We start from the raw sequence: 21,429 nt of genomic DNA on the forward strand, positions 1-21,429 counted from the left end.
CAAAAATAAAACAGATTTTGTTTTGAATGACATAGATAGTGTTGTGTTCAGGTCATATAAAATGTTACCTTAGTATTTTGTAGCTGCTGTTAGATGTCAGCATTTTGTGAAAGCAAGCTGTGTTCACCTGAAGACTTTCCAAAAAGCAAGGCATCATGATTTTCTTTTCTTTTTGTTCTCTGTCTCCAGAGCCAGCAGACAATTTAGCCTCTCAGCCCACAGGAATGAATGAAAATGCACCACCTTCAACCCAAAGCAGCAGTAGCAACAACATTGCCGGTTGCAATAACTCCTCAGCCATCCCCCAGCCCAACTCTGCCGTCAAACCCTGGCGCAGCAAGTCACTCAGTGCCAAGCACACAGCTACGTCTTCCATATTATCAGTAAAACAGCAAGTCCAGGAACCTCCAAAATCCTCTCCAGAGATGGTCAAACCAACTCCCAACGGTCAGAAATCCATGCTGGAAAAGCTGAAGCTTTTTAATACAAAAGGAGGCTCCAAAGCAGGAGGGTCATCCCTTGAATGTCCGGGGTCTCGGGACACTAGTTGTGAAAGGTTAGAGGCCCTCCCTAGCTTTGAGGAAAGTGAAGAGATTGAAGCTGCGAATCGGAACGCAAACAACCCCCCATCAAACAGTCCCAAAATTGCACTCAAGGGAATTGCACAAAGAACGTTCAGTCGGGCACTGACCAATAAGAAGAGTTCCCCAAAGGGCAATGAGAAAGAAAAAGAGAAGCAGAAGGATAAAGAAAAGGAAAAGGGCAAAGACGTTGCCAAGAGAATATCCGTAACTGAGAAAGCAGATGTGAAAGAGGAGCCGAAAGAAGAACAGATCCCACCAGCTACAACCGAGATGCCAAAAAAATCCTCCAAGATCGCAAGCTTTATCCCTAAAGGGGGAAAGCTAAACAGTGCCAAGAAGGAGGCACCTGCCCCTTCGCACAGTGGAATACCAAAACCAGGGTTGAAAACCGCCACAGGGAAATCCTCAAGTGCCCCAAGCTGTTCGGCAAAGGATGGCGAGAGAAGCCGCAGTGGGAAGCCTGCCTCAGGCCTCTCTCATCAGAAGCCCCAGCTGGACGGCAGGAATTCCAGTTCCACGTCAAGTTTGGCCTCCTCTGAAGGGAGAGGCATTGGAGGGGTGCCTGCTCTGAGTACTAGTAGCAGTGCCCAGGCTGTCAATGGGCCCACAGGCAGTACCACACAGACCACAGGAAGCAATACTGTGAGTGTTCAGCTACCTCATCCACAACAGCAATACAGCCACCCGAATACTGCCACAGTAGCACCATTCATGTACAGGTAGGAGTAACTTTTTAAGCAGGGTGTGTCAAGTCTGACTCGCTTAGCGTAGTCTGCTTCTTCTGTGGCATGCTTTCTCTAGAAGTAGGAAAAAAACCTACAATAACAACTTGAGTTGGGTTTCCACCCCAAACGAGCGTTCCAGATCCTAATAAGCAGCAGACTTGTGGTGTGCATAGGACAGAGCTTCTTTTTATTTGTGCCTCAAGTTAACTGTGAAAGCGACACAAAAGAATAAATACAACTGTATGTTTCTAGGCTACAAATAATAATAATAATGGTAAGATTATGGTTTCGTTACATTTTGTGCCAAACCTTAATAACACAGGGTTGCTCAAGGTACAAAATGAAAAATCCCTTGCCACAACTATATAGCGATTATAGAGATGTTTCGAAATTGGCAGAAATGTTTAAAGCAGATTGTTGAATCCAGATAAGACAGAGATGCTGTTAGTGGTAGGTTTCTCAGCCTGAATGAGTAGATTACATCCTGTTCTGGATGGAATGACACTCCCCTTGAAGGAGCAGCAGTGTAACAGGGATACTCTTGGATCTGGCATTGTCATTGAAGGCAAAAGTGGTCTCAGTGGTATGAAGCGCCTTATACTAGCTTTGGCTGGAAGCCCAGCTGGCTTTGGTTGCCTATGTTCTGGTAACCTCCAAGTCAGACCAGTGCAGTGCATTGTACATGGGGCTGTTTTTGAAGTTGGTTTGGAAACTACAATTAGCGCCAAACTATGGCAGCTCAGTTGTTAACTGGGAGAAAAAGGCATCACCATATAAAGCAGGTTCTAACCCAATTGTGCTGGCTGCTGATTTGTTTCTGGGCCAAATTCAAAGTGCAGGTTTTCACCTTTACTGTCATATACAGATCAGGACTCCTATGCCTAAAGGACTGCATTTCCCCATATAAATCTGTCCAGAACCTGAGGTCATCATGTGAGACGTTTCTCTGTGTGCCACCTTCAGGGGAGATTTGGAGAGTGACAATGAAAGAGCAGGCCTTTCCTGTAGGAGCTCCTCATCTATTGAATGCTCTCCCCAGGACAGCCTGGTGTCTACTTGGCATTGTTTTGGTACCAGACAAAGATTTTTTTTCCCCTGGGCATTTTCTCTTATTATATTTTTAATAGGTTTATATGTATGTTTTATGTATTGCTGTAGCAATTCATAAAGTTAATCAACTGACTCTGGCTGAAATGCTTTTTAAAATATACAAACATTTAATTCAAGGTTAACAGACTAATCAGTTAATGGCTACATCCCACTATCATGATAAACTGCACATATAGTATCCTCCAGGCTTGTATACTCCCCTGCCCCTCTCCACAGTTGGAGGCAGCAATGCTCCTGAATGCCAGTTGAGGGGGTTGTGCTCTTGGGTTTGGGTCATGCTTGTGGGTTTCCCACAGGCATCTGGTTGGACACTGTTGTCACAGTGTGCTGGACTAGATGGCCATTGGTCTGATCCAGCAGGTTCTTCCAATGCAACTGTGATGAGGCTCTCAGAAGCTTTCACTGCATCTTATCAGGTTGTCTGAACCCACCAAACTGTGATTTGTTTAAAACAAGCTAATGGCAAACTGTGTTTTATGAAGCTAGCTTGCTTCAACAACCTATAGTTAAGATTAACTACAGTTTTGTGTTTGGACATAAGCTAAACCGTTGTTAGCTGCAATCAGAAGTGAAAGCTTCCCAATTCCTCCTTGTGGCTTCATTGGAGGAGGAGAGCAGACTAGGGAGTGCACAAGCTTAAGGGAAATTAGCTGGTTGCTGTCATGAGAAAACATAGTTTCTTGTGATGTCTGGATGTTGCTGATGACTTTAAATTTCTTCTTGCAGTATTGGGAACATCTTTGATTTATTTCTGAGGATTCTGACAAAGTGTGTAATGTGCTTAGAGGGTCATGAATGAAGCAGTATCTAGACTGGATTTTCTGATTCTTTGCTTTAATTTGAGAACATAAGATATATTAAATCCTTCTAAAAATAAGAATAAATAGGAATGCTCATAATAAGAATACTCCTTCCCAGCATATGTCATTCTGTAGTTAATGAGCCCATGGAAATAAGCCATCTGCTTAACTTTGCATCAAAAGGATTCCTATCTGTTTTAGCATCTCTCACATGGCAGTGGGATATGTAAAGAAAAGCACCTTCTGTATAGTTCCAACATGAAAGTCAGCATAGATTGACATGGGCTGACTGTTAGTCAAGAGTAAACTATTCACACATTGTGGCTCATACCCAACCCAGCCGAGGAGTTGATTTCTTCTTCTATACCAACCTTGCACAGGCATTAAGAAAATCATCCAAACCACATGCCGAGCCACTTCACACAAAGAGTGAACCATGTTATTGCAGCTGTCATGTGGTCACCATCACAAGTAAACCAGCCCCTAAATTCTAGAATAAAAATTAACAGAGATTTTTTTTAAAAAAAGCACTAGGAAGTTATATGCTGCTTTAATATGATAGATCTACAACACTATGCCTCTTAGAGGAAAGGTGGTATACAAATGGAACAAATACTTTAAATAAAAAAAGAAACTGACACAAACAGCCTGCATCACATTGCCTAAAGTTGTCATCAGTGATGGCTGGATCATAAAACAGCAATAAAGGTTGTTGACCAGGCTGAACGCTTAATTTAAAAATGTGAAGGTATTTGTATAGCCAGTCTGTGGGCCTGCAAAGCCTGTATTTGACAGTGAATATTTCATATATTTTTTACAGTTGAGTGCTTGTTTCCATTTCTAGGACATAGCTCAACATGGGACTAATGAATTATGTAAAGTCAGTCTGCTAGTATATCCTGGGGAGAGGACACAATGTGAGATGGCAAGTGTACTTGTATTGGTGCTGGAATTCTTTTTTGCCATATGAATGACTACATTTCTCTCTCTCTCTCTCTCTCTCTCTCTCTCTCTCTCTCTCTCTCTCTCTCATATTTTGAACTTAAGATCCCAGACAGACAATGAAGGGAATGTAACGGCTGAGCCCAGCACTGGAGGGATGAGCACAAGCATGGATTCTGCTCCTTACACAAAAACTACACAGCCTATTTTAGAAGATCTTTCTGGTAAGACTTACATGTGTTGACTTTGTTAATACAGAGGAATAAAAGATGGGGCTAAATGAAATCATTAGCTACCACTATCTCCCTTCTGTGATGGGAAGGAGATTAGTGTGCATTTTTATTCTGATTCTGGTTGAAAAGGCCCTGCCTAACCTTCCCAGTCCTGTTCTTTGGCTGCAAATGTGGGGACCATTTTTCCAGGATGGGCTGGATAAATCCTTAAAATTTAGGGGCTGGGAGATTCACATTGCATGACCAGTAGAGAACATTCTCTGTCTCCATTAAATTTATTATTTTATTACTCCTTTTAGCCACCATGGCAAACAGTGGGAGTCCTGTTTATTTATTCAATATATTTGTTAGTTGATGTAAAAATAAATCTCTATATGGTTTACATAAAATATAACCATGAAGGTATCAGTATAAAAGTAGAATAACAATATTCGAATAAGACTTTTTGAAAGCGAAATACAAGCAGAGCAATACTATAGACCATATATAAAACTTAGCAGTGCGTAGAGCCCTGGAAAGCTTGAGTAAACATACATAACTTAAAGAGGTGAGTAAGGCTGGTTACTTTACTCTGCGGCTTGAACTAACTGAAGGGCATTCCAAAGGGTGGATCTATCACCAAGAAAGTCAACTTCTGTGCTGGAACCAAGTGATAGTATGTTGGTTGAGAAATTGCTAGCAGAGCTTCAGCAGAAGATTTCGAGGCTCATCTTGGTCTATGCTGGAGGAGGTAGTCTGCTTTTATTATTTATCAATTTATATACCACTTACTTGCCAATATGGCTTCTAAGCAGTTGTTCAGGGTCTTAAATATCAAAAACCAAGCACTGAACCTGGCTCTGTAGCCAGGATCTTTCAACACCAGTGCAATTGTGCAAAGCTGGGTGTCCCACTTTGTACTAGATTATGCTGGTGAACTAGGCAGAAGGGTAGCTCCACATACTGCACATTACAGTAATCTAGACAGGGTTACAAGTGCATGGCCAACTGTGGCGAGGCTGCGCTGCTCTTGTCTGGGAGTGATCATAGCTGTTGAACCAACTGAAGTGACAATGGGCAAGCCAAGCAACTGTAGTCATCTGGGCCTCTAGTGAGAGATTGGCTACCTAAGGTATATAGAAACACATATCAGCATAACCAGTAAGGAAAGATATGCGTTCCCCATGTAGTGGTGCCTCAGGAAATCTTCCAGACCTGAGTTACACATCTACAAAAAGCAAATAATAGCTAACTCGTATTGGTCCTTTGTCATCAAAACTGGAAATGTTTTATTTTAGCACACTGTAACTTTTGATCAAGCACCATGAGAAGTGGGACAACAGTTTCACAAAGACAGATGGTTAGTGGCATTCAGCAGATAGTCTTATAAATTGTAGGCTGCTAGCAAAATAAATTAGGGTGAGGAAGAAGCAGTATGGAGATGAAGAATGAATGAGCTTCTGAATCTGTATAGTTAATAAAAACCACTTTAGGACAAGCTTTCTCATCTCTTCCTAGGGTACCCTCATCAGATCAAATAAGTTATGTATTAAAAACTCAGGCTTCACTTAGGTTAATGAACACATGAAAATGATTTTTCACTTTGAATCTGTGATTCATTCCATGAATTAACAGAGTTCTCCTTTCTGTTTTGCAAGACAAGTATTTGCTGTACAAAAGATGATTGTTAAAAATTCCTCAAATATTATGCAACTTCCACATTTTCCTACAAAATTCAAAATGTGAGGAAAGTATGCCAAGAATATGTCTACTTTAATTTCTTGCACAAGAAATCGTATTATAAAAGAGAATAACAGTTTTGCAAGACTGAGGAGTCCTTGTAGTGTCTTTAACACACATACACACACACAAACCCGAAAAAACCTGGATCACTAAAACTTACAGGATTGCAAAACCTACTCTGTAGTTCATTTTTTAAATCAAGACTCATAAAAGTAGATTTTTGGAATATGATCCTTTGTTACAGTCCTCATACTGATGAGGGTTTAGTTGTTTCACTCTCAGTCAGCCAGCATGATAACTGATACGATGCAAGGATGTGTTGAGCGAGAAAATTCATAATTTTTCAAGCTAAAGAACTGTTTGGTCAGCTAAGTCTGTTCAGGCTCCTATAAGCAGCATTTTTTAATTTTTTTGAAAAAAGGTAAGCATCTTATGTTCAAAGGTGACTGAAGTATTCCAGTTATCAGCGCTTTCAAACTACAACCTTCAAACTACAAGCCGTACTATATTCTTCTGAAATGCACTGAGTATTTGCTTTAACAATTAAGTGATCAATAATATGGCTTAGGAAAAAGACCTTGTCAGTAGCAAGAGTAATATTTTAGTATATTAAGCATTTGATACTGGTTGTTGTGGAAGGGATCCTCCTAATGTCATTAATGTGCTATTGTACATCAACAGTAGGTACCCATTCCATAAAAAACTGATGCTAGTGTGCATTAACTGTAAAAGAAGCAAACCACATTTGGGTTGGAGCCATAAAAAGATGGCAATTTCTGTTGGTAATAAAATCTAGTTGTTTTCCCCTCTAACAATTATATTTTTCATAGGGGAAGATCCAGAAGCTAGACGATTGCGAACCGTCAAGAATATCGCTGATCTGCGACAAAACTTGGAGGAGACCATGTCAAGCTTACGAGGGACCCAGGTTTCTCACAGGTGGGAGGCATGAATTGCTTCTCTGTTCAAATAGAAGAAGAACTGTGGGGGCCTGTTTTTCCTGTCCTTGACTCAGTTTTTGCCCCGAGAAACGATTTAAGACTGGTAATGACAAGCATTGACTGAACTAAGCATGTATTGTGCTTTATTCTTTTTTAAAACTAAAAGCCCAGGTTCTAAACTGTCTAAAGATGATGAAGTAAATTTTGGTAGAGGAGAAAACCAGACTGTATATAGAAGCCTAACCCTGAATAAATGCTTGTTACATACTTTAGGTGATGTTTGAATAAAAATGTGCAAAGGTTACTACTTAAAATGTTACTTACGAGAGACTTCAATGCATTTTTACCAGATTTACAATATTGTGTTTAAACAAGCACCTGAACTTTACATGACCTGTTTGATAAGGTGCATAGCTTGAATTCCTACCTGCTCTTTGGTCAAACAAAGCCATATAATTTTTTTAAGTGATGTACATGTATATGATTTTTAAGAGAAAAGCAACTTTTAGGACTCTCCAGTAACATTTCAGAGATAAAACGAAATGTCTGTTGTTAAGCCAATACTCAGTTAGATTGCCAACTTAAGTTTTTAACAAAAGGTTTTGGAAGGAATATGTCAGGGAACTGCCATCGGAGAGACAGGTGGTGGACAGGCTACAGGAGAATAGGAGAGAATCTGCAGTAGAAGAGGGAACCAGCAGGGGGAGTGCAGGAGTCACAGCGGAGGGGAGGCTCTGGGATGCTTCCAGTGAGAGTAGTGGAGAGGTAACGGGACCCCCGTTGGGAACGCCCACCCTTCGCCGGAAACTGTCACGCAGAGAGTCTCGAAAGCGCATGTCTGTCAAAGAGCTTTTATGTTGGCGTAAATTCCGTAGACGCCCACTGTCAGATTCTACCAGCGACTGACGGAGTCATGCTTTGGGGGCTCCGTTAGTGCATCGGTTTGGATGACCAGCCAAACCCCAGAGGGATCAAGCTTTTACGCACAAGCAGCTCACTATCCCATCACAGCAATCTGACAGTCTTTGAAAGCAGCTTGTGCAAGCAGAAGGCATCATGAGCGAACCATCCGGAACCGGAGGAGCAGGAGCGGGAGCTGGCGCAGATCCAAGCCTGGAACAAAGGTACAGGGCGTTGGAGGTCCAGCTGGCACTGCAAACGGCGAGGCTCGAGGAGAGGAGGGCTCAAGATGCAGATAAGGGGAAGACCACCCCACTTGCCAGACGGGTGCCTGGACTGGTGCAGAAATTTGGGGGGGATCCCCGGAACTATCAAGCCTTTAGGACAGAGATGCAATATGCTCTCAATCTACTGTTTGATGACTTCCCCGACGAGAACTCTAGAGTGGCGTACGTGATTGGCCATCTAGAGGGAGGGGCGAGGGACTGGGTTCGGCCCCTGATGGCAGCCAATAATGAAATCTTAAAGGACACAATGAAGTTTTTCCGCGCCATGGACTTGATGTTTTCCAGCGAGATCGAGCAGGGAGTGGTGCGCAGGCAGTTAATGGCGTGTAAACAGGGGAGCCGATCTGTACGTGAGTACTGGACTGAGTTCACCATGCTGATTCATAGACTTGGGTGGGACCTTGCTAGTGAACCTATTCAAATGCTGTTTGAAGAAGGTCTCTCTCCGGCAGTGAAAGATGAACTTTCCCGGGCGCCTAGGGCGGAGTCTATGGATCAGCTGACTAAATCAGCGCTGTCCATTGGGGCACGCCAGGAAGCTAGAGCTATGGAAAAGCGGGAAGGAAAGGGGGAACGTTGGAAGGACTTCCGCATTCCAGAGATTCCGGAGCAGCCTTTCCCGCCAGCAGAGCCGATGGAACTTGGAACAGCGCGCGCGCGCGCAGTTTCAAACACCAGTGAAGGGCGGAAGAAGGAGGGAAAGAGCGGCAAGAGATGCTATCTCTGCCAACAGCCAGGTCACTTTGCCAGAGTCTGTCCGCAAAGGAAGGAATGGCAAGGGATGGCGGGAACTGTTGGGGGGAAGGAGGAAGAAGAAATCACGGAGCCAGTAAAAGCCAACGCCTGGTTGCCAACATCAGGGCACAGCAGCCAGGCCAGGGAGTAATGAATGTGCCCACGCCGGAACCTCCAAGACCAGCGCTTGTGATAGAGGTGTTGCTGGAACTGGCAAACGGACACCCACTGAAGATAAAGGCGCTATTGGATTCAGGTAGCTCATGTAATTTCATGAGCAAAGAGTTTGCAGCTGCACACCAAATACAGACTATCCCATTGAGTAAGCCTTTGCAGGTTACCACGATTGATGGGAGGGAGCTGTTGGGAGGAGAAGTGAGCCAACAGACTGTACCAATGATAATGAGGGTGGCACGACACACCGAACTGATAGCGTTTAACGTAGCCACCTTGGGAGGAGCTCCTATTATCTTGGGTATGAGCTGGCTGGCGCTACACGATCCGCTAGTAGGCTGGCATCAGAGAGTGGTTTCCTTTGGATCAGCACATTGCCTAGAACACTGCAAGGAGGGAGAGGCTCAGGCAGGCGCCAGGGGCACTCTAGCAGTGATGGAAGTGATGGACAAAGGGAGGGTGCCACCACAATACGCTGACTTGCTTGACGTATTCAGCGAAAAAGAAGCAGATAAACTGCCCCCGCACAGACCCTTTGATTGTCAAATTACCTTACTCCCAGGAGCACAATTGCCAGTGGGCAAGCTGTATGCAATGTCAGACAGTGAGATGCAGGAGTTAAGGGAGTTCATTGACAAGAATCTCAAGCGAGGTTTCATCAGAGAGTCACGAGCGGTGGGGGGCAGCCCAGTGTTCTTTGTGGACAAAAAAAACACAGGCAAGCCCAGGCTTGTATGTGATTTCAGGGCCCTAAATGCAGTGTCAGAACCAGTGACTTTCCCTATGCCCAGAATTGATGACATTCTAACACGGGTGAGAAAAGGGAAAATTTTTACCAAGCTGGACCTTAGGGGGGCATATAACTTGATACGTGTGAGAAAGGGGGATGAGTGGAAGACCACTATGTTCACCCCCTTGGGGGCCTTTGAGTACACCGTTATGCCTTTCGGATTACAAGGGGGCTCCGCCTGTTTTCAATCATTCATGAATCACGTCCTGGGGCCACTGCTCTACAAGAACTGCGTAGCGTTCTTAGATGACGTTCTGGTGTACTCAGACAATGAGGAGCAGCATGTGCGAGATGTAAGAGAGGTACTGAGCAAGCTGCGAGAAAACCGGCTGTGGGTGAAACTGGAGAAGTGTCAGTTTCATACCAAGGAGGTGGAATTCCTGGGGTACCGGTTGTCTGACAAGGGATTGGCCATGGATCCCAGCAAGGTTCAAGCGGTACTGGAATGGAAAACACCAAAGACCAAGAAGGACGTGCAAAGGTTCCTGGGCTTCGGAAACTTCTATAGGAAGTTCATCAAAAACTTTGCCCATTTAACAGCGCCCATCACGGATTGTCTTAGTAGCAAAAAGAAATTTGTTTGGACGGGAGAAGCGCAACAAGCGTTCGAACGCTTAAAGCAGGCGTTTGCGTCGGAAGAGCAACTCTTGCACGTGGATCTACAACAACCAATGAGAGTGGAGACTGACGCGTCAGACCGAGCGGTGGGGGCCGTTCTTCTCCAGCCGGGAAAAGATACGTCTGAATGGAGACCGTGTGCATTCTTCTCGCGGAAGTTGAACAAATCAGAGAGGAACTACACAGTGTACGACCGAGAACTGCTCGCCATTCATGAAGCATTCCGGAAATGGCGGCACTTGCTGATTGGGGCGCAGCACAAGGTTCAAGTCCGAACTGACCACAAAAATCTGGAATACTGGAGAACAGCCCGAGTGCTGAACCAGAGACAAGTGAGATGGGCCCAGGAGTTCTCCAAATTCCACTTTGAGATTCGTTACGTGCCCGGCTCCGAGAACGTGAGGGCGGACGCTCTTTCCAGGAAACCTGAGTACTTAGAGGGGGAGGGAGCGCCTGAGGCAAGGCATGTAATCTCTGAAGACCGCTGGGTGTGTGGGGCGGCATTGGTGGGGCAGAGGGAACTGATAGAGGGTACGGAGAAAGATGAATACGCCCAAGAGAAACTCAGAGAGCTCCGGAGGACAGAGGAGAACACAGGGGGGTTCGAAGAAAAGAACGGGGCGTTGTATTACAAAGGGGCACTGTACATACCCGACGGGGAACTGAGGGGCAGAGTACTCAAGCAGTTGCATGACAGCCCCACAGCGGGACATTTTGGACAGCACAAAACCATGTGGTTGGTTACCAGGGAGTTTTGGTGGCCCAAGGTGAGGGAGGACGTACGGGAATATGTCAGGGGTTGCGACAGGTGCCAGCGAGCGAAAGGAGAGAGGGTGGCGCCAGCGGGGCTATTACAACCCTTACCCACGCCCGAAAGGCCATGGGAGGCAGTATCCATAGATTTTATGACGGACCTGCCAAAATCCAAAGGCAAAACAGCTGTCATGGTGGTGGTAGATCAATTAACCAAGATGTGTCATTTTATAGCTTGTTCACATGCAGTCACAGCGGAGGAAACCGCCAAGTTGTTTGTAGAACATATTTTCAAGTTGCATGGCGCCCCCTTGAGGGTGGTCAGCGACAGAGGGAAACAATTTACTTCCAGGTTCTGGAGGAAACTTATGAGCTTACTGCACGTAGAACTCAATTTCTCAACTGCCCGGCACCCAGAAACCAATGGGCAAGCGGAAAGGGCAAATGGGGTTTTACAACAATACCTGAGGTGTTATGTAAAAGACAGAGAAAATGATTGGGTGGATAAGTTACCTCTAGCAGAATTTGCCTACAACAACGCGGAGAACGTGTCCACAGGGATGAGTCCCTTCCTGGCAAATTATGGGTGTCACCCCCGGGCATTCCCAGGAGAGGGAGGGGAGAGGTGGAGCGTGCCGGCGGCGGAATATTTTTTTGAAGAGATGGAGGCGATCCACCGTCAGCTTCAACTTAACTTAGAGAAAGCCAAGGAAGAATATAAGAAGCAAGCAGACAGAAATAGGAGGGAAGGTGAAACTATAAGGGTGGGGGACCGGGTGTGGTTGTCCACCCAAGGGCTACCGTTCAAGGGCGGGAGTAAGAAATTGAGGCCCAAAAGATTGGGACCCTTTGAGGTCATACAGCAGGTCAACCCAGTGGCATTCAAACTCAGGCTGCCCAGTCACATGAAATTACACCCAGTATTTCACAGGTCATTACTGTCGCCGTACCGAGAGGGACGCGAGTGGGGGGAGCGTGAGAGAGAGGCCACCCAAACGCCCGTGATAGAAGAGAGAGAGCGCGACATGAACGTGGCAGGAATCATTGATTCCAGGTGGAAGGGGAATCAGGTGGAATATCTGGTAGAATGGGAGGGGGAAGCAGAGTCGGAAAACACTTGGGTACCAGCAGAGGTAGTCAATGACGAGGTTTTAATAGAAACATTTCATCAGCGTTTCCCAAGAAAACCGCAACCCGTGGCTCGATTTAGAAGGGAACACTTTGGGACCACCGATGAGGAAGGAGAGTTTGAAGGGTTCCCAGAGTCAGGGGTGGGTGAAGAAGCCGACTCCGACGAAGAAGAGGAAGACGGGGAGAGAGACGGTACGCCGTGGCTGGAAGTGTTAGAATCCTCGGACGACGAGGAGAGTTCCTTCAGGGGCTTTCCGCCCTCACCGCCAGTGGGAGAGGAGGCGGGAGGGGGTGAAGGGGGCCCTGGGGGGGAGGTGGATGTCAGGGAACTGCCATCGGAGAGACAGGTGGTGGACAGGCTACAGGAGAATAGGAGAGAATCTGCAGTAGAAGAGGGAACCAGCAGGGGGAGTGCAGGAGTCACAGCGGAGGGGAGGCTCTGGGATGCTTCCAGTGAGAGTAGTGGAGAGGTAACGGGACCCCCGTTGGGAACGCCCACCCTTCGCCGGAAACTGTCACGCAGAGAGTCTCGAAAGCGCATGTCTGTCAAAGAGCTTTTATGTTGGCGTAAATTCCGTAGACGCCCACTGTCAGATTCTACCAGCGACTGACGGAGTCATGCTTTGGGGGCTCCGTTAGTGCATCGGTTTGGATGACCAGCCAAACCCCAGAGGGATCAAGCTTTTACGCACAAGCAGCTCACTATCCCATCACAGAATATGACGTGCAAAGACATTCAAGAGCTAGTTTAATTTGACTGTTAAGCGGTTGTATACCTCTTAGCATAAGATCTCAAATGAATTCAACATTTGAAAGTTTGCCTGGAAAATTCAATTAATTTAGTTCCTGCACTTAGGAACTTCCAGCACATCAGTTTTCCTTTTGAAGTTTAAATTAATACGGTGGCTCAGTGTGATTAATGACAATTACTATGGAGTCATTAGACTTGCTCAGAACACTGTAGAATACTTATTGTTCTGGCAAATAGTCAGAATGGAGGCATTTTGCATGTTTCAGTGCCCGTTCTTATAATAAACGTTATGTAACTAGGAAATGGGACAAGGGTGGCGCTGTGGGTTAAACCACAGAGCCTAGGACTTGCAGATCAGAAGGTCGGCGGTTCGGATCCCTGCGATGGGGTGAGCTCCTGTTCTCGGTCCCTGCTCCTGCCAACCTAGCAGTTCAAAAGCACGTCAAAGTGCAAGTAGATAAAGAGGTACCGCTCTGGCGGGAAGGTAAACGGCGTTTTCGTGCGCTGCTCTGGTTCGCCAGAAGCAGCTTAGTCATGCTGGCCACATGACCCGGAAGCTGTACGCCAGCTCCCTCGGCCAATAAAGCGAGATGAGCGCTGCAACCCCAGAGTCAGCCACGACTGGACCTAATGGTCAGGGGTCCCTTTACCTTTACCTTTTTAACTAGGAAATAAAATCAGCCACAAAAGAAATAATGAAGACCCATATAGTTCAGTGGTAGAACAAATGCTTTGCATGCAAAATGTTTCTCAGTATCTCTAGGTAGGGCTAGGAAAGACTCCTGCCTGAAATCCTGGATAGCTGACACCATTTGATAACATGGAGTTTGATGGATCAATGGTTTGACGTGGTATAACTCAGATTCCCATGTTCCTCTTTTCAAGCAGTAACTGTAGAAAATGATTGAAGAATAGTGTACAATGTTCCTTGTTAATCAAAGAAAGGCTACTCCCAGTACACATCCACAAACAAATATAAAATGTGGAAGAATACTTGGATCTTACTGCAAGAAACCTTAAAACACTGGCTCGGGACCAGAGTGGTCCTTCCATTTTCAAAAGGGCTGGCAATATAGTGAAGGCAATTTCCTCCCATCCTTTCTCTGCATCTTCCAGGATCACCTACCACACAGGTCTGGAGGGTCCTTCAATATTCCAGTGCAGATTTTCAGGGGACATAGGGCACTGCAGATGGGGAAATGAAATCAAACATAAAATTCACTCGCAATATCACTGAATCCAGGCCATTGTATACACTTAATCCAATTTTTTTATGATCAAATTAGCTTTTCAGCTAACTGTTAAAGGAAGCTAATAAAACCACAGGAATGTGACATTCTTTGATTTGCAGCTGTTAAATCACCCAGCACACCATATTATAACATTAGGAATCCAAGCTCCCTTTTTGACCTCTGTTATGTACTGAAGTTCTCACCCTGGGCCAGCAGGGGGATACTGTAGATAGTTACGCAAATGAAGGATCGAAAGTGACGTTCAGTGATTGGATAGTTTGTATGCAAGTGACGTTCAGTGATTGGATAGTTTTAGAAAATGGCAACAGTTACATTGTTCTGGAGCTCTATATAAGCAGGCTGACTGAGCTCCTCAGTTTGTTCTGTTCCAGCTTAAAAATAAAGAGCTGCTTTGGAAGAATCGCTGTGTCGTCTGATATGTTCGCCCACAACTTAACACCCTCCAAGGAAAAAATACAATAGCCTAAATTGTATTTTAAAAGTATTTCTTGTCTTGAGAGGTGTAAAGCTTTCACTTAGTCACAGTGATGAAGCATGTGTTGCTCAAATATGTTCCCTGTAGGATTCCTTCAGCAAGGATGAAGATTTTTAATTAAGTGCCTACCTCCATATTCACAGTACATGCAAATATATTTCTGTTCTTTCAGTGTTGTAGGTCACAGAGGTATTAACACAAAGCAAAGCTGCAGGTTAAAATTGGAATGAGGGAGAATAGAGAATATTAACTTAACCCTTAAGGTGTTTTTTTTTTTTTTTTAAGAGTTAGGCTAGAGTTCAATATATCTAAGCATTGTATCTAAGCATCTCAGCTGAAGAGGTTTGAAATGAATCCAGTATTTTAAAAATACAGTTGTGTTTTTAATAAATCCCTTTATAACAGAGTGGGAAACCTCCTTCCCAAAGGCCTAATTAGGCCTTCCAAGCTGTCCCATTTGGCCCAAAAGGGGGTTTGCAAGACATTTTGGAGTCCTGACTATCAGCTGATAAGGTCTTCAAAGTGTAGCACATTGCAAGTACAATCAGCTGTATTTGTAACAATGGGGGGGGGCTTGTTATTCACTACAAATGTAACACATTTTGATTAAAAGTTTCCCAGTTTTAATTTCTTTCATAATTTTGATTTCTTATTCTTTCAAGCACCTTGGAGACCACCTTTGATACCAATGTCACCACTGAAATAAGCGGACGCAGTATTCTCAGTATGACGGGAAGGCCAACACCCTTATCATGGAGACTTGGGCAGTCTAGTCCCCGCCTTCAGGCAGGTGATGCTCCATCAGTGGGCAATGGATATCCTCCAAGAGCCAATGCCAGCCGGTTCATCAATGCAGAATCAGGGCGTTATATGTATTCAGCTCCCTTAAGAAGACAGCTAGCATCGCGGGGCAGCAACGTTTGTCATGTGGATATCACCGACAAAGGAGGTGATGAAATAGATCTTGAAGGAATCAACATGGATGCCACGGGTTACATGAGTGACGGAGATGTTCTGGGAAAAAATATAAGGACTGATGATATTACAAGTGGGTGAGTACATTCAAGTTTACTGATTAATAATAATAATAATAATAATAATAATAATAATAATTGTATAATCTTCCTTTGAGCCAGAATTGGCTCTCAGAGCATTTTATAACCATTACAATACTTTATGAAAATACGTAGTATTAAAGATACATGGACGTGTGTGTTTATGGTAGCTTCAACTGGTTCCATGAAACTGATGATCCAAGTCTAGATTTTAGGCTCTTCCCTGCAGGAGAAGGGAGGAGCAAGAAGAGCCTCAGGTGGCCATAAATGCCATGTGTCAGGACTAATAAATTATCACATGTACTTTGTTTGCTTGACACAGGATGCAGATGTTCAAGCACTTCCATAAGAATGTAGATTTTGTTCCTCTTATGCATGCCTGATGCAGACACTTTTATAGTGAAACGTCTCCTAAGAACACTACAGTCTTTTACAAGGATCTGTAAAGCAGTTGGTTGAGTTATTTGGTTTTTTCAGGGTAATGGGACACCCCACAGCAAACACGCCACTCCTCCCTAGTATATTGTGGCATGGTAGGATACTGAAGCAGCATGTTGAATTATTGACTACTGTAAAGTTTCAAATTCTTGGGGGGATATGTTTTCCTGCCACCATTCTTCAGAAAATTTGACCAAATAGTCTGCGTTTTAGAAATATTTTAGAATGCTCTCAGCCTATAATGGTAGAATTAAATTTAACACCTCTGCCTTAACTATACAGTCAAACCTTGGTTGTCAAATGTAATCCATTCTGGAAGCCTGTTTGGCTTCTGAAATGTTTGACAACTGAGGCGCGGTTCCGATTGGTTGCAAAAGATTCCTGCACTCAAGCAGATTATAGTGAAGGGGTGTGTTGTGTTTTAGTGGGTGTCTAAAAGAGAATTGCTGCACCATTCCCTGTCACCACAAGGGGGTGCATATTTCTACTCTTAGTTCAACAAGAGCTTTTTCAGAATTATTTTAAAAATCTAGGTGCTGTCAAGTTAATATAGGAGATTATCGTTACATGGAAAATTATGTTTGTTATGCAACATATACTGCTTGTAGGTGAATACACTTGATGGGCCTTCTGTGAAATGATTTATCAAAAAACATTAATAATGTGGAAGTATTCCTACAGAAAAGGAAGGAAGGAAGGAAGGAAACATTGATCAGAAAATGATCACTTTTAGTATTGTATACATGGTATACAAATCCGTTTTCTGAACACCAAATAATGTTATTTATTAAACACACATCTTTATAGGAAAATAATTACTTTAAGAAAACAGAGTTAAAAAGGCTGGTGCTTTTTTAAAAGGTATGTCAGACCAGGAGAACCTCTAAAAAACTTCAGTTACAAAATCTGGGCTCTCCACACATTGAACATTATGGACCCCATCCTTATTTGTCTCTCCTTCCTTGTCCCCTTAAATATAGATGAACCTATCGCAATCTGATGTCATTAAGTAGAGAGCAGGTGCAAATGAAATGTGTGTTTGATTCAAGAAATGGTTTATAACAGTTTTGATGGATCAAATTAATCGGCCAAGATAAAAAGAAGAAGTAGAGATTCCTTAGGATCTCTTGCCAGATTTAAGGGACATAAAATTCCCACTGAGTACCACCTGTTTGCCAGTTGGCTATTCTCAATATATGGTACAAACCACATACACTAGGATCACAATTTGGCTAAACAGTGGAGGCGAATGGATTCAGTGCCCTGGTCCAGCACTGGCTCCCTGTTCAAATCATCCCTCTGACTGTTTTGAACTAAAAACAACTTCAAGTCCATAGGAAATGTAATCATGGATCTCCTGGCATCTTGTCTAGTTTGGTCCTTACCTGAAACATCTTGATTTTGAGGCTGCTGATTTTTACTCTGACAGTTTCAAAAGCACATTGTAAAAAAAACGCACACACACACAAATAAAAATTCTATCCTGCAAAAGGTTTAGAAAATGATTATCAAAAGAACCCTTTAGCAACCAGTGGTCTAGCAAACACACAGCTTGCCCATCCCATGTTTCTGCAAATAAAGTAGTGCAAGACTTTGCTTTTCAATGTTTCTTGTGCTAATATTTGCTAAGCAAATGACCTTTACCTGAAACTGCATTTGGAATGCATTTTATTTCCAAGAGAGTTTATTTTAAATGATTGTGAATCCTTTCATCAAAGGAATGTCTTCGGTCAATAAAATATATGCATATGCATGTTCAATTGAATTGGGGATGAACTGGGGAAAATTATAGGCTTCCTATAGATGGATGTCTGATTTGTTAGGGTAGCTTTGCACGTGCACTTGCAGAGACAGATGCCTGTGCTTTGTACAAGTTTTGCTTTTTTGTTTGTTTGTAGCTCCATCTAGTGGTGGATGATTTTGTTAATATATTTGCATATGCCTGTGAAACTCAAGTGTTGTACGGCAAACCTGTTACTGTCAGGTAGCATTGCAGTTTCCTATTCTTGAACCTGGAACCCTCAGGAACAAAAATAGATGAAAAATTCAGCATCACTGTTTCTACCACAGACTGTTTTCATAACTTGTGGATTGCCTGCAGAGCATAATTATAACTAGTAAATCCAACATAGCAAATGCTGACTGCAATTACTGAACTGTAGCTACTACCACTTAAAATGTTTGCATTTTTCTACTGTTTGTTTCATATATTGTAGTTCTTATTAGCAATTTTAATTGCTGTAAGCTGCTGTGAATGCAGTAACAGGACAGAATATAAATCTCTGAGTAAATAAACAGAAGTATCTAGCGTGAACAATGTGTTATGCACTTTATTGGACACAAATAAAACCAACATAGTGTGAAAAAATGGAAAGGCAGTCAGCTGATCTTGGTTTTTCCAAGCAGTGCCCATAAGCATCTGTTTGACACTCTAGCTAATAATACTACTCTATATGTGCATCCTTACTTATGTGACTGAAATAACACATATTATTTCATTGTGTGGGCTTTGTTTTTGTAAACAATTCCAGTGTTAAGTAGATGGTATAAGTTTCAGCAATTATCTTGGTGGTCATGAAAGAGTTTCTGGGTTAAACATTAACAGACGCAGATAAATAATTATACTCCACAATTGCATTGGTTTCCTGGATTGGGCCAAAGGTCTGTATAGTCCAATACTCCTTCTCTACCAGCAGCCAGCCAAGCTAGACTCCCTCTCTCTGGCTCTGTGCCTAATAAAATGACAGATTGATAGTTACTCATATCCATTGGCAAGCCCCTTGGACTGTTAGATTAATGACTGAATATGAGCTTGTTGGTGTTTGGGGGATAAGCAAATGCCATATTTGCTTAGAAGCAATTGAAATCAAGATATTGTAGCAGTGGGGCAGGGAAACTCAATCCCAGCAGTGTTGATTTTGGACTTTTTAATTTGATATATAAGCTCATATTCATGTTTGCCCCAGAGGAAGGCAGCATTCCAGTACTGTGTTGCAATGACGCAATTGGATAACATCTCAAAAACTGTTATGGGACATAAACTCTTCCGCCTCTAGGGGAAGGGTGTTACCTTAGCGAACAATGCAGGCACCTAATACTGCTGGAAGAGGGTTGTCTGCAGTGCAAACAGATGTTTCTGTAGCATCAGTTTCATGAGACATAGCTTTTGGACATCTGCAACACACGACAAGAGAAAACGAGGAAGCCATATTTCTCACTGCGGGAGAAATAATATCGCTGTGCACATCTGCACAATTAGATGTGCCCCAGGAAACAATCCTGTGTGTTTCACTCAGGTGTATTTTCAACGTACCCATCATGTGGCTTGCAGGGGGAAAGCATGCAGTAGCAGCTGGTGTGGTTGGGTAGCATCACTGCATAGCATCACTGCAGCTTGGACAGTACTGGGGTGGAACAGGGTGGCAGCAAGGTCAGGGCTGTACCTGTGTAGATGCACAGACAGGTGGGAGTGCCTCCAGGTTGATTATGCTGGCATATCCGCCACCCTACTCCACCCCAGCACTGTCTGGGTAAGCTGCAAGAATACAGGTGTAAAGAGGACAGTTCCATGGCTCTGCCCTATCACACAACCTTCTCCCCATGCCAGGTAGCTTTGGTTTTCATATGTTGAAAACAGCATGATGGGGACAATTTGTTTCATGCCCTCTTTGAGAGTACCCAGAAGAGATGGCTGGCTACTGAGGAAAACGTAGGCCACATTCACATCCTACACTGAAAGCACCACTATACAAATTGAACAGTCATACCTTCCCCCCAAGAATTCTGGGAGTTGTGGTTCGTTAAGGTTGCTGAGAGTTGTGAGGAGACTCCTATTCCCCTTATAGAACTACAGTTTACAGAGTGGTTTAACAATCAACCCTTCTCCACAAAGAACTCTGAGAATTGTTGCTCTGCAAGGAAGGGGTCTGCTAACAACTCTCAGCAACTTTAACGAACTACCGTTCCCAGAATTCAGGGGTGGGGGTATGATTGCTTAAAGTGGTATCATAGAACTTTAAATGTATGGTGTGAATGTGGCTATACAGTGGTACCTCGGGTTATATACACTTCAGGTTACAGACTCCGCTAACCCAGAAATATTACCTCAGGTTAAGAACTTTGCTTCAGGAAGAGAACAGAAATCGTGCTCCGGCGGCACGGTGGCAGCAGGAGGCCCCATTAGCTAAAGTGGTGCTTCAGGTTAAGAACAGTTTCAGGTTAAGAACGGACCTCCGGAATGAATTAAGTACTTAACTTGAGGTACCACTGTAATTCTAAACTAAGAAGACTTTTGTTTATTGGCTAGGTATTTTCAATAGTGGTTCCTAAAGTATGTCAGTTGCACATCTCTCATTTGTTTCCAGGTATATACCCCACTTCTGAACATCGCTCATAGTGTCTATGCTGAAAGTGCCTATACTCCACAAAATGTGGAGCAGCACTTCTTGGAAAAAAAGCAATGATGAGGCTTGCCATTAATTCCTTGATACAAATGTTGCAACACCCTCATTCTACTCATGTAACCCCTATAACAGTCTATTCTTGCTTGGCTGCTGCTCACTTTCTGAAATGGGAGAAAAATTGTGGTTGTCTTTTGCAAGAAATCTTGTGAAACTAGAGGGTGGAGCAAAAACCACTGATAAATCAGGCAGACAGAAGGAGTTGCACACTAGCCTTGGTTAATTGGCAGAAGCATGTTGCCCTGATTTAAACTGAGGAGCAAAGAACAGTTGCTTCCAGGATTAATTAATTAAGTTTCAAAAAAGGTTTCTTCCTCCCCACAAGGGCACTTAAAAGTGAGAAGAGGTGCTAGTATGAAAACAGCTTGAGAGAAGCAGCAGAACAAATGTGTACAAATTCTTTGCTGTGTCTTGGTGTACAGATAATAACAGGAGGCTTGAAAAAAAATTACAGTACGAATGCCCTTTTGTCAGCTGGCATGTGCTCCACTGTCATTCTCAGAATGGCAAGTATCTGTGTTTTTACTGGCAACTAGATAGGAAAGAGAGCCA

General features: G+C 43.6%; 1 protein-coding gene across 9 annotated transcripts in view; it reads left to right on the forward strand.

Moving 5' to 3' along the window:
- The window catches only part of NAV2 (neuron navigator 2), a 559,460-nt gene that overhangs the window by 420,741 nt on the left and 117,290 nt on the right, over window positions 1–21,429 (forward strand). For all 9 annotated transcript variants that reach the window (XM_081882207.1, XM_081882209.1, XM_081882202.1 and 6 more), the window contains 4 exons: window positions 190–1,303; window positions 4,267–4,385; window positions 6,947–7,055; window positions 15,587–15,976. In XM_081882207.1, the coding sequence (XP_081738333.1) occupies window positions 190–1,303; window positions 4,267–4,385; window positions 6,947–7,055; window positions 15,587–15,976 (1,732 nt within the window). The remainder of the gene's footprint in view (window positions 1–189; window positions 1,304–4,266; window positions 4,386–6,946; window positions 7,056–15,586; window positions 15,977–21,429) is intronic.

Source organism: Podarcis erhardii, assembly GCF_964252035.2.
Source record: "Podarcis erhardii genome assembly, chromosome: 1".
Lineage (NCBI taxonomy): Eukaryota > Metazoa > Chordata > Lepidosauria > Squamata > Lacertidae > Podarcis > Podarcis erhardii.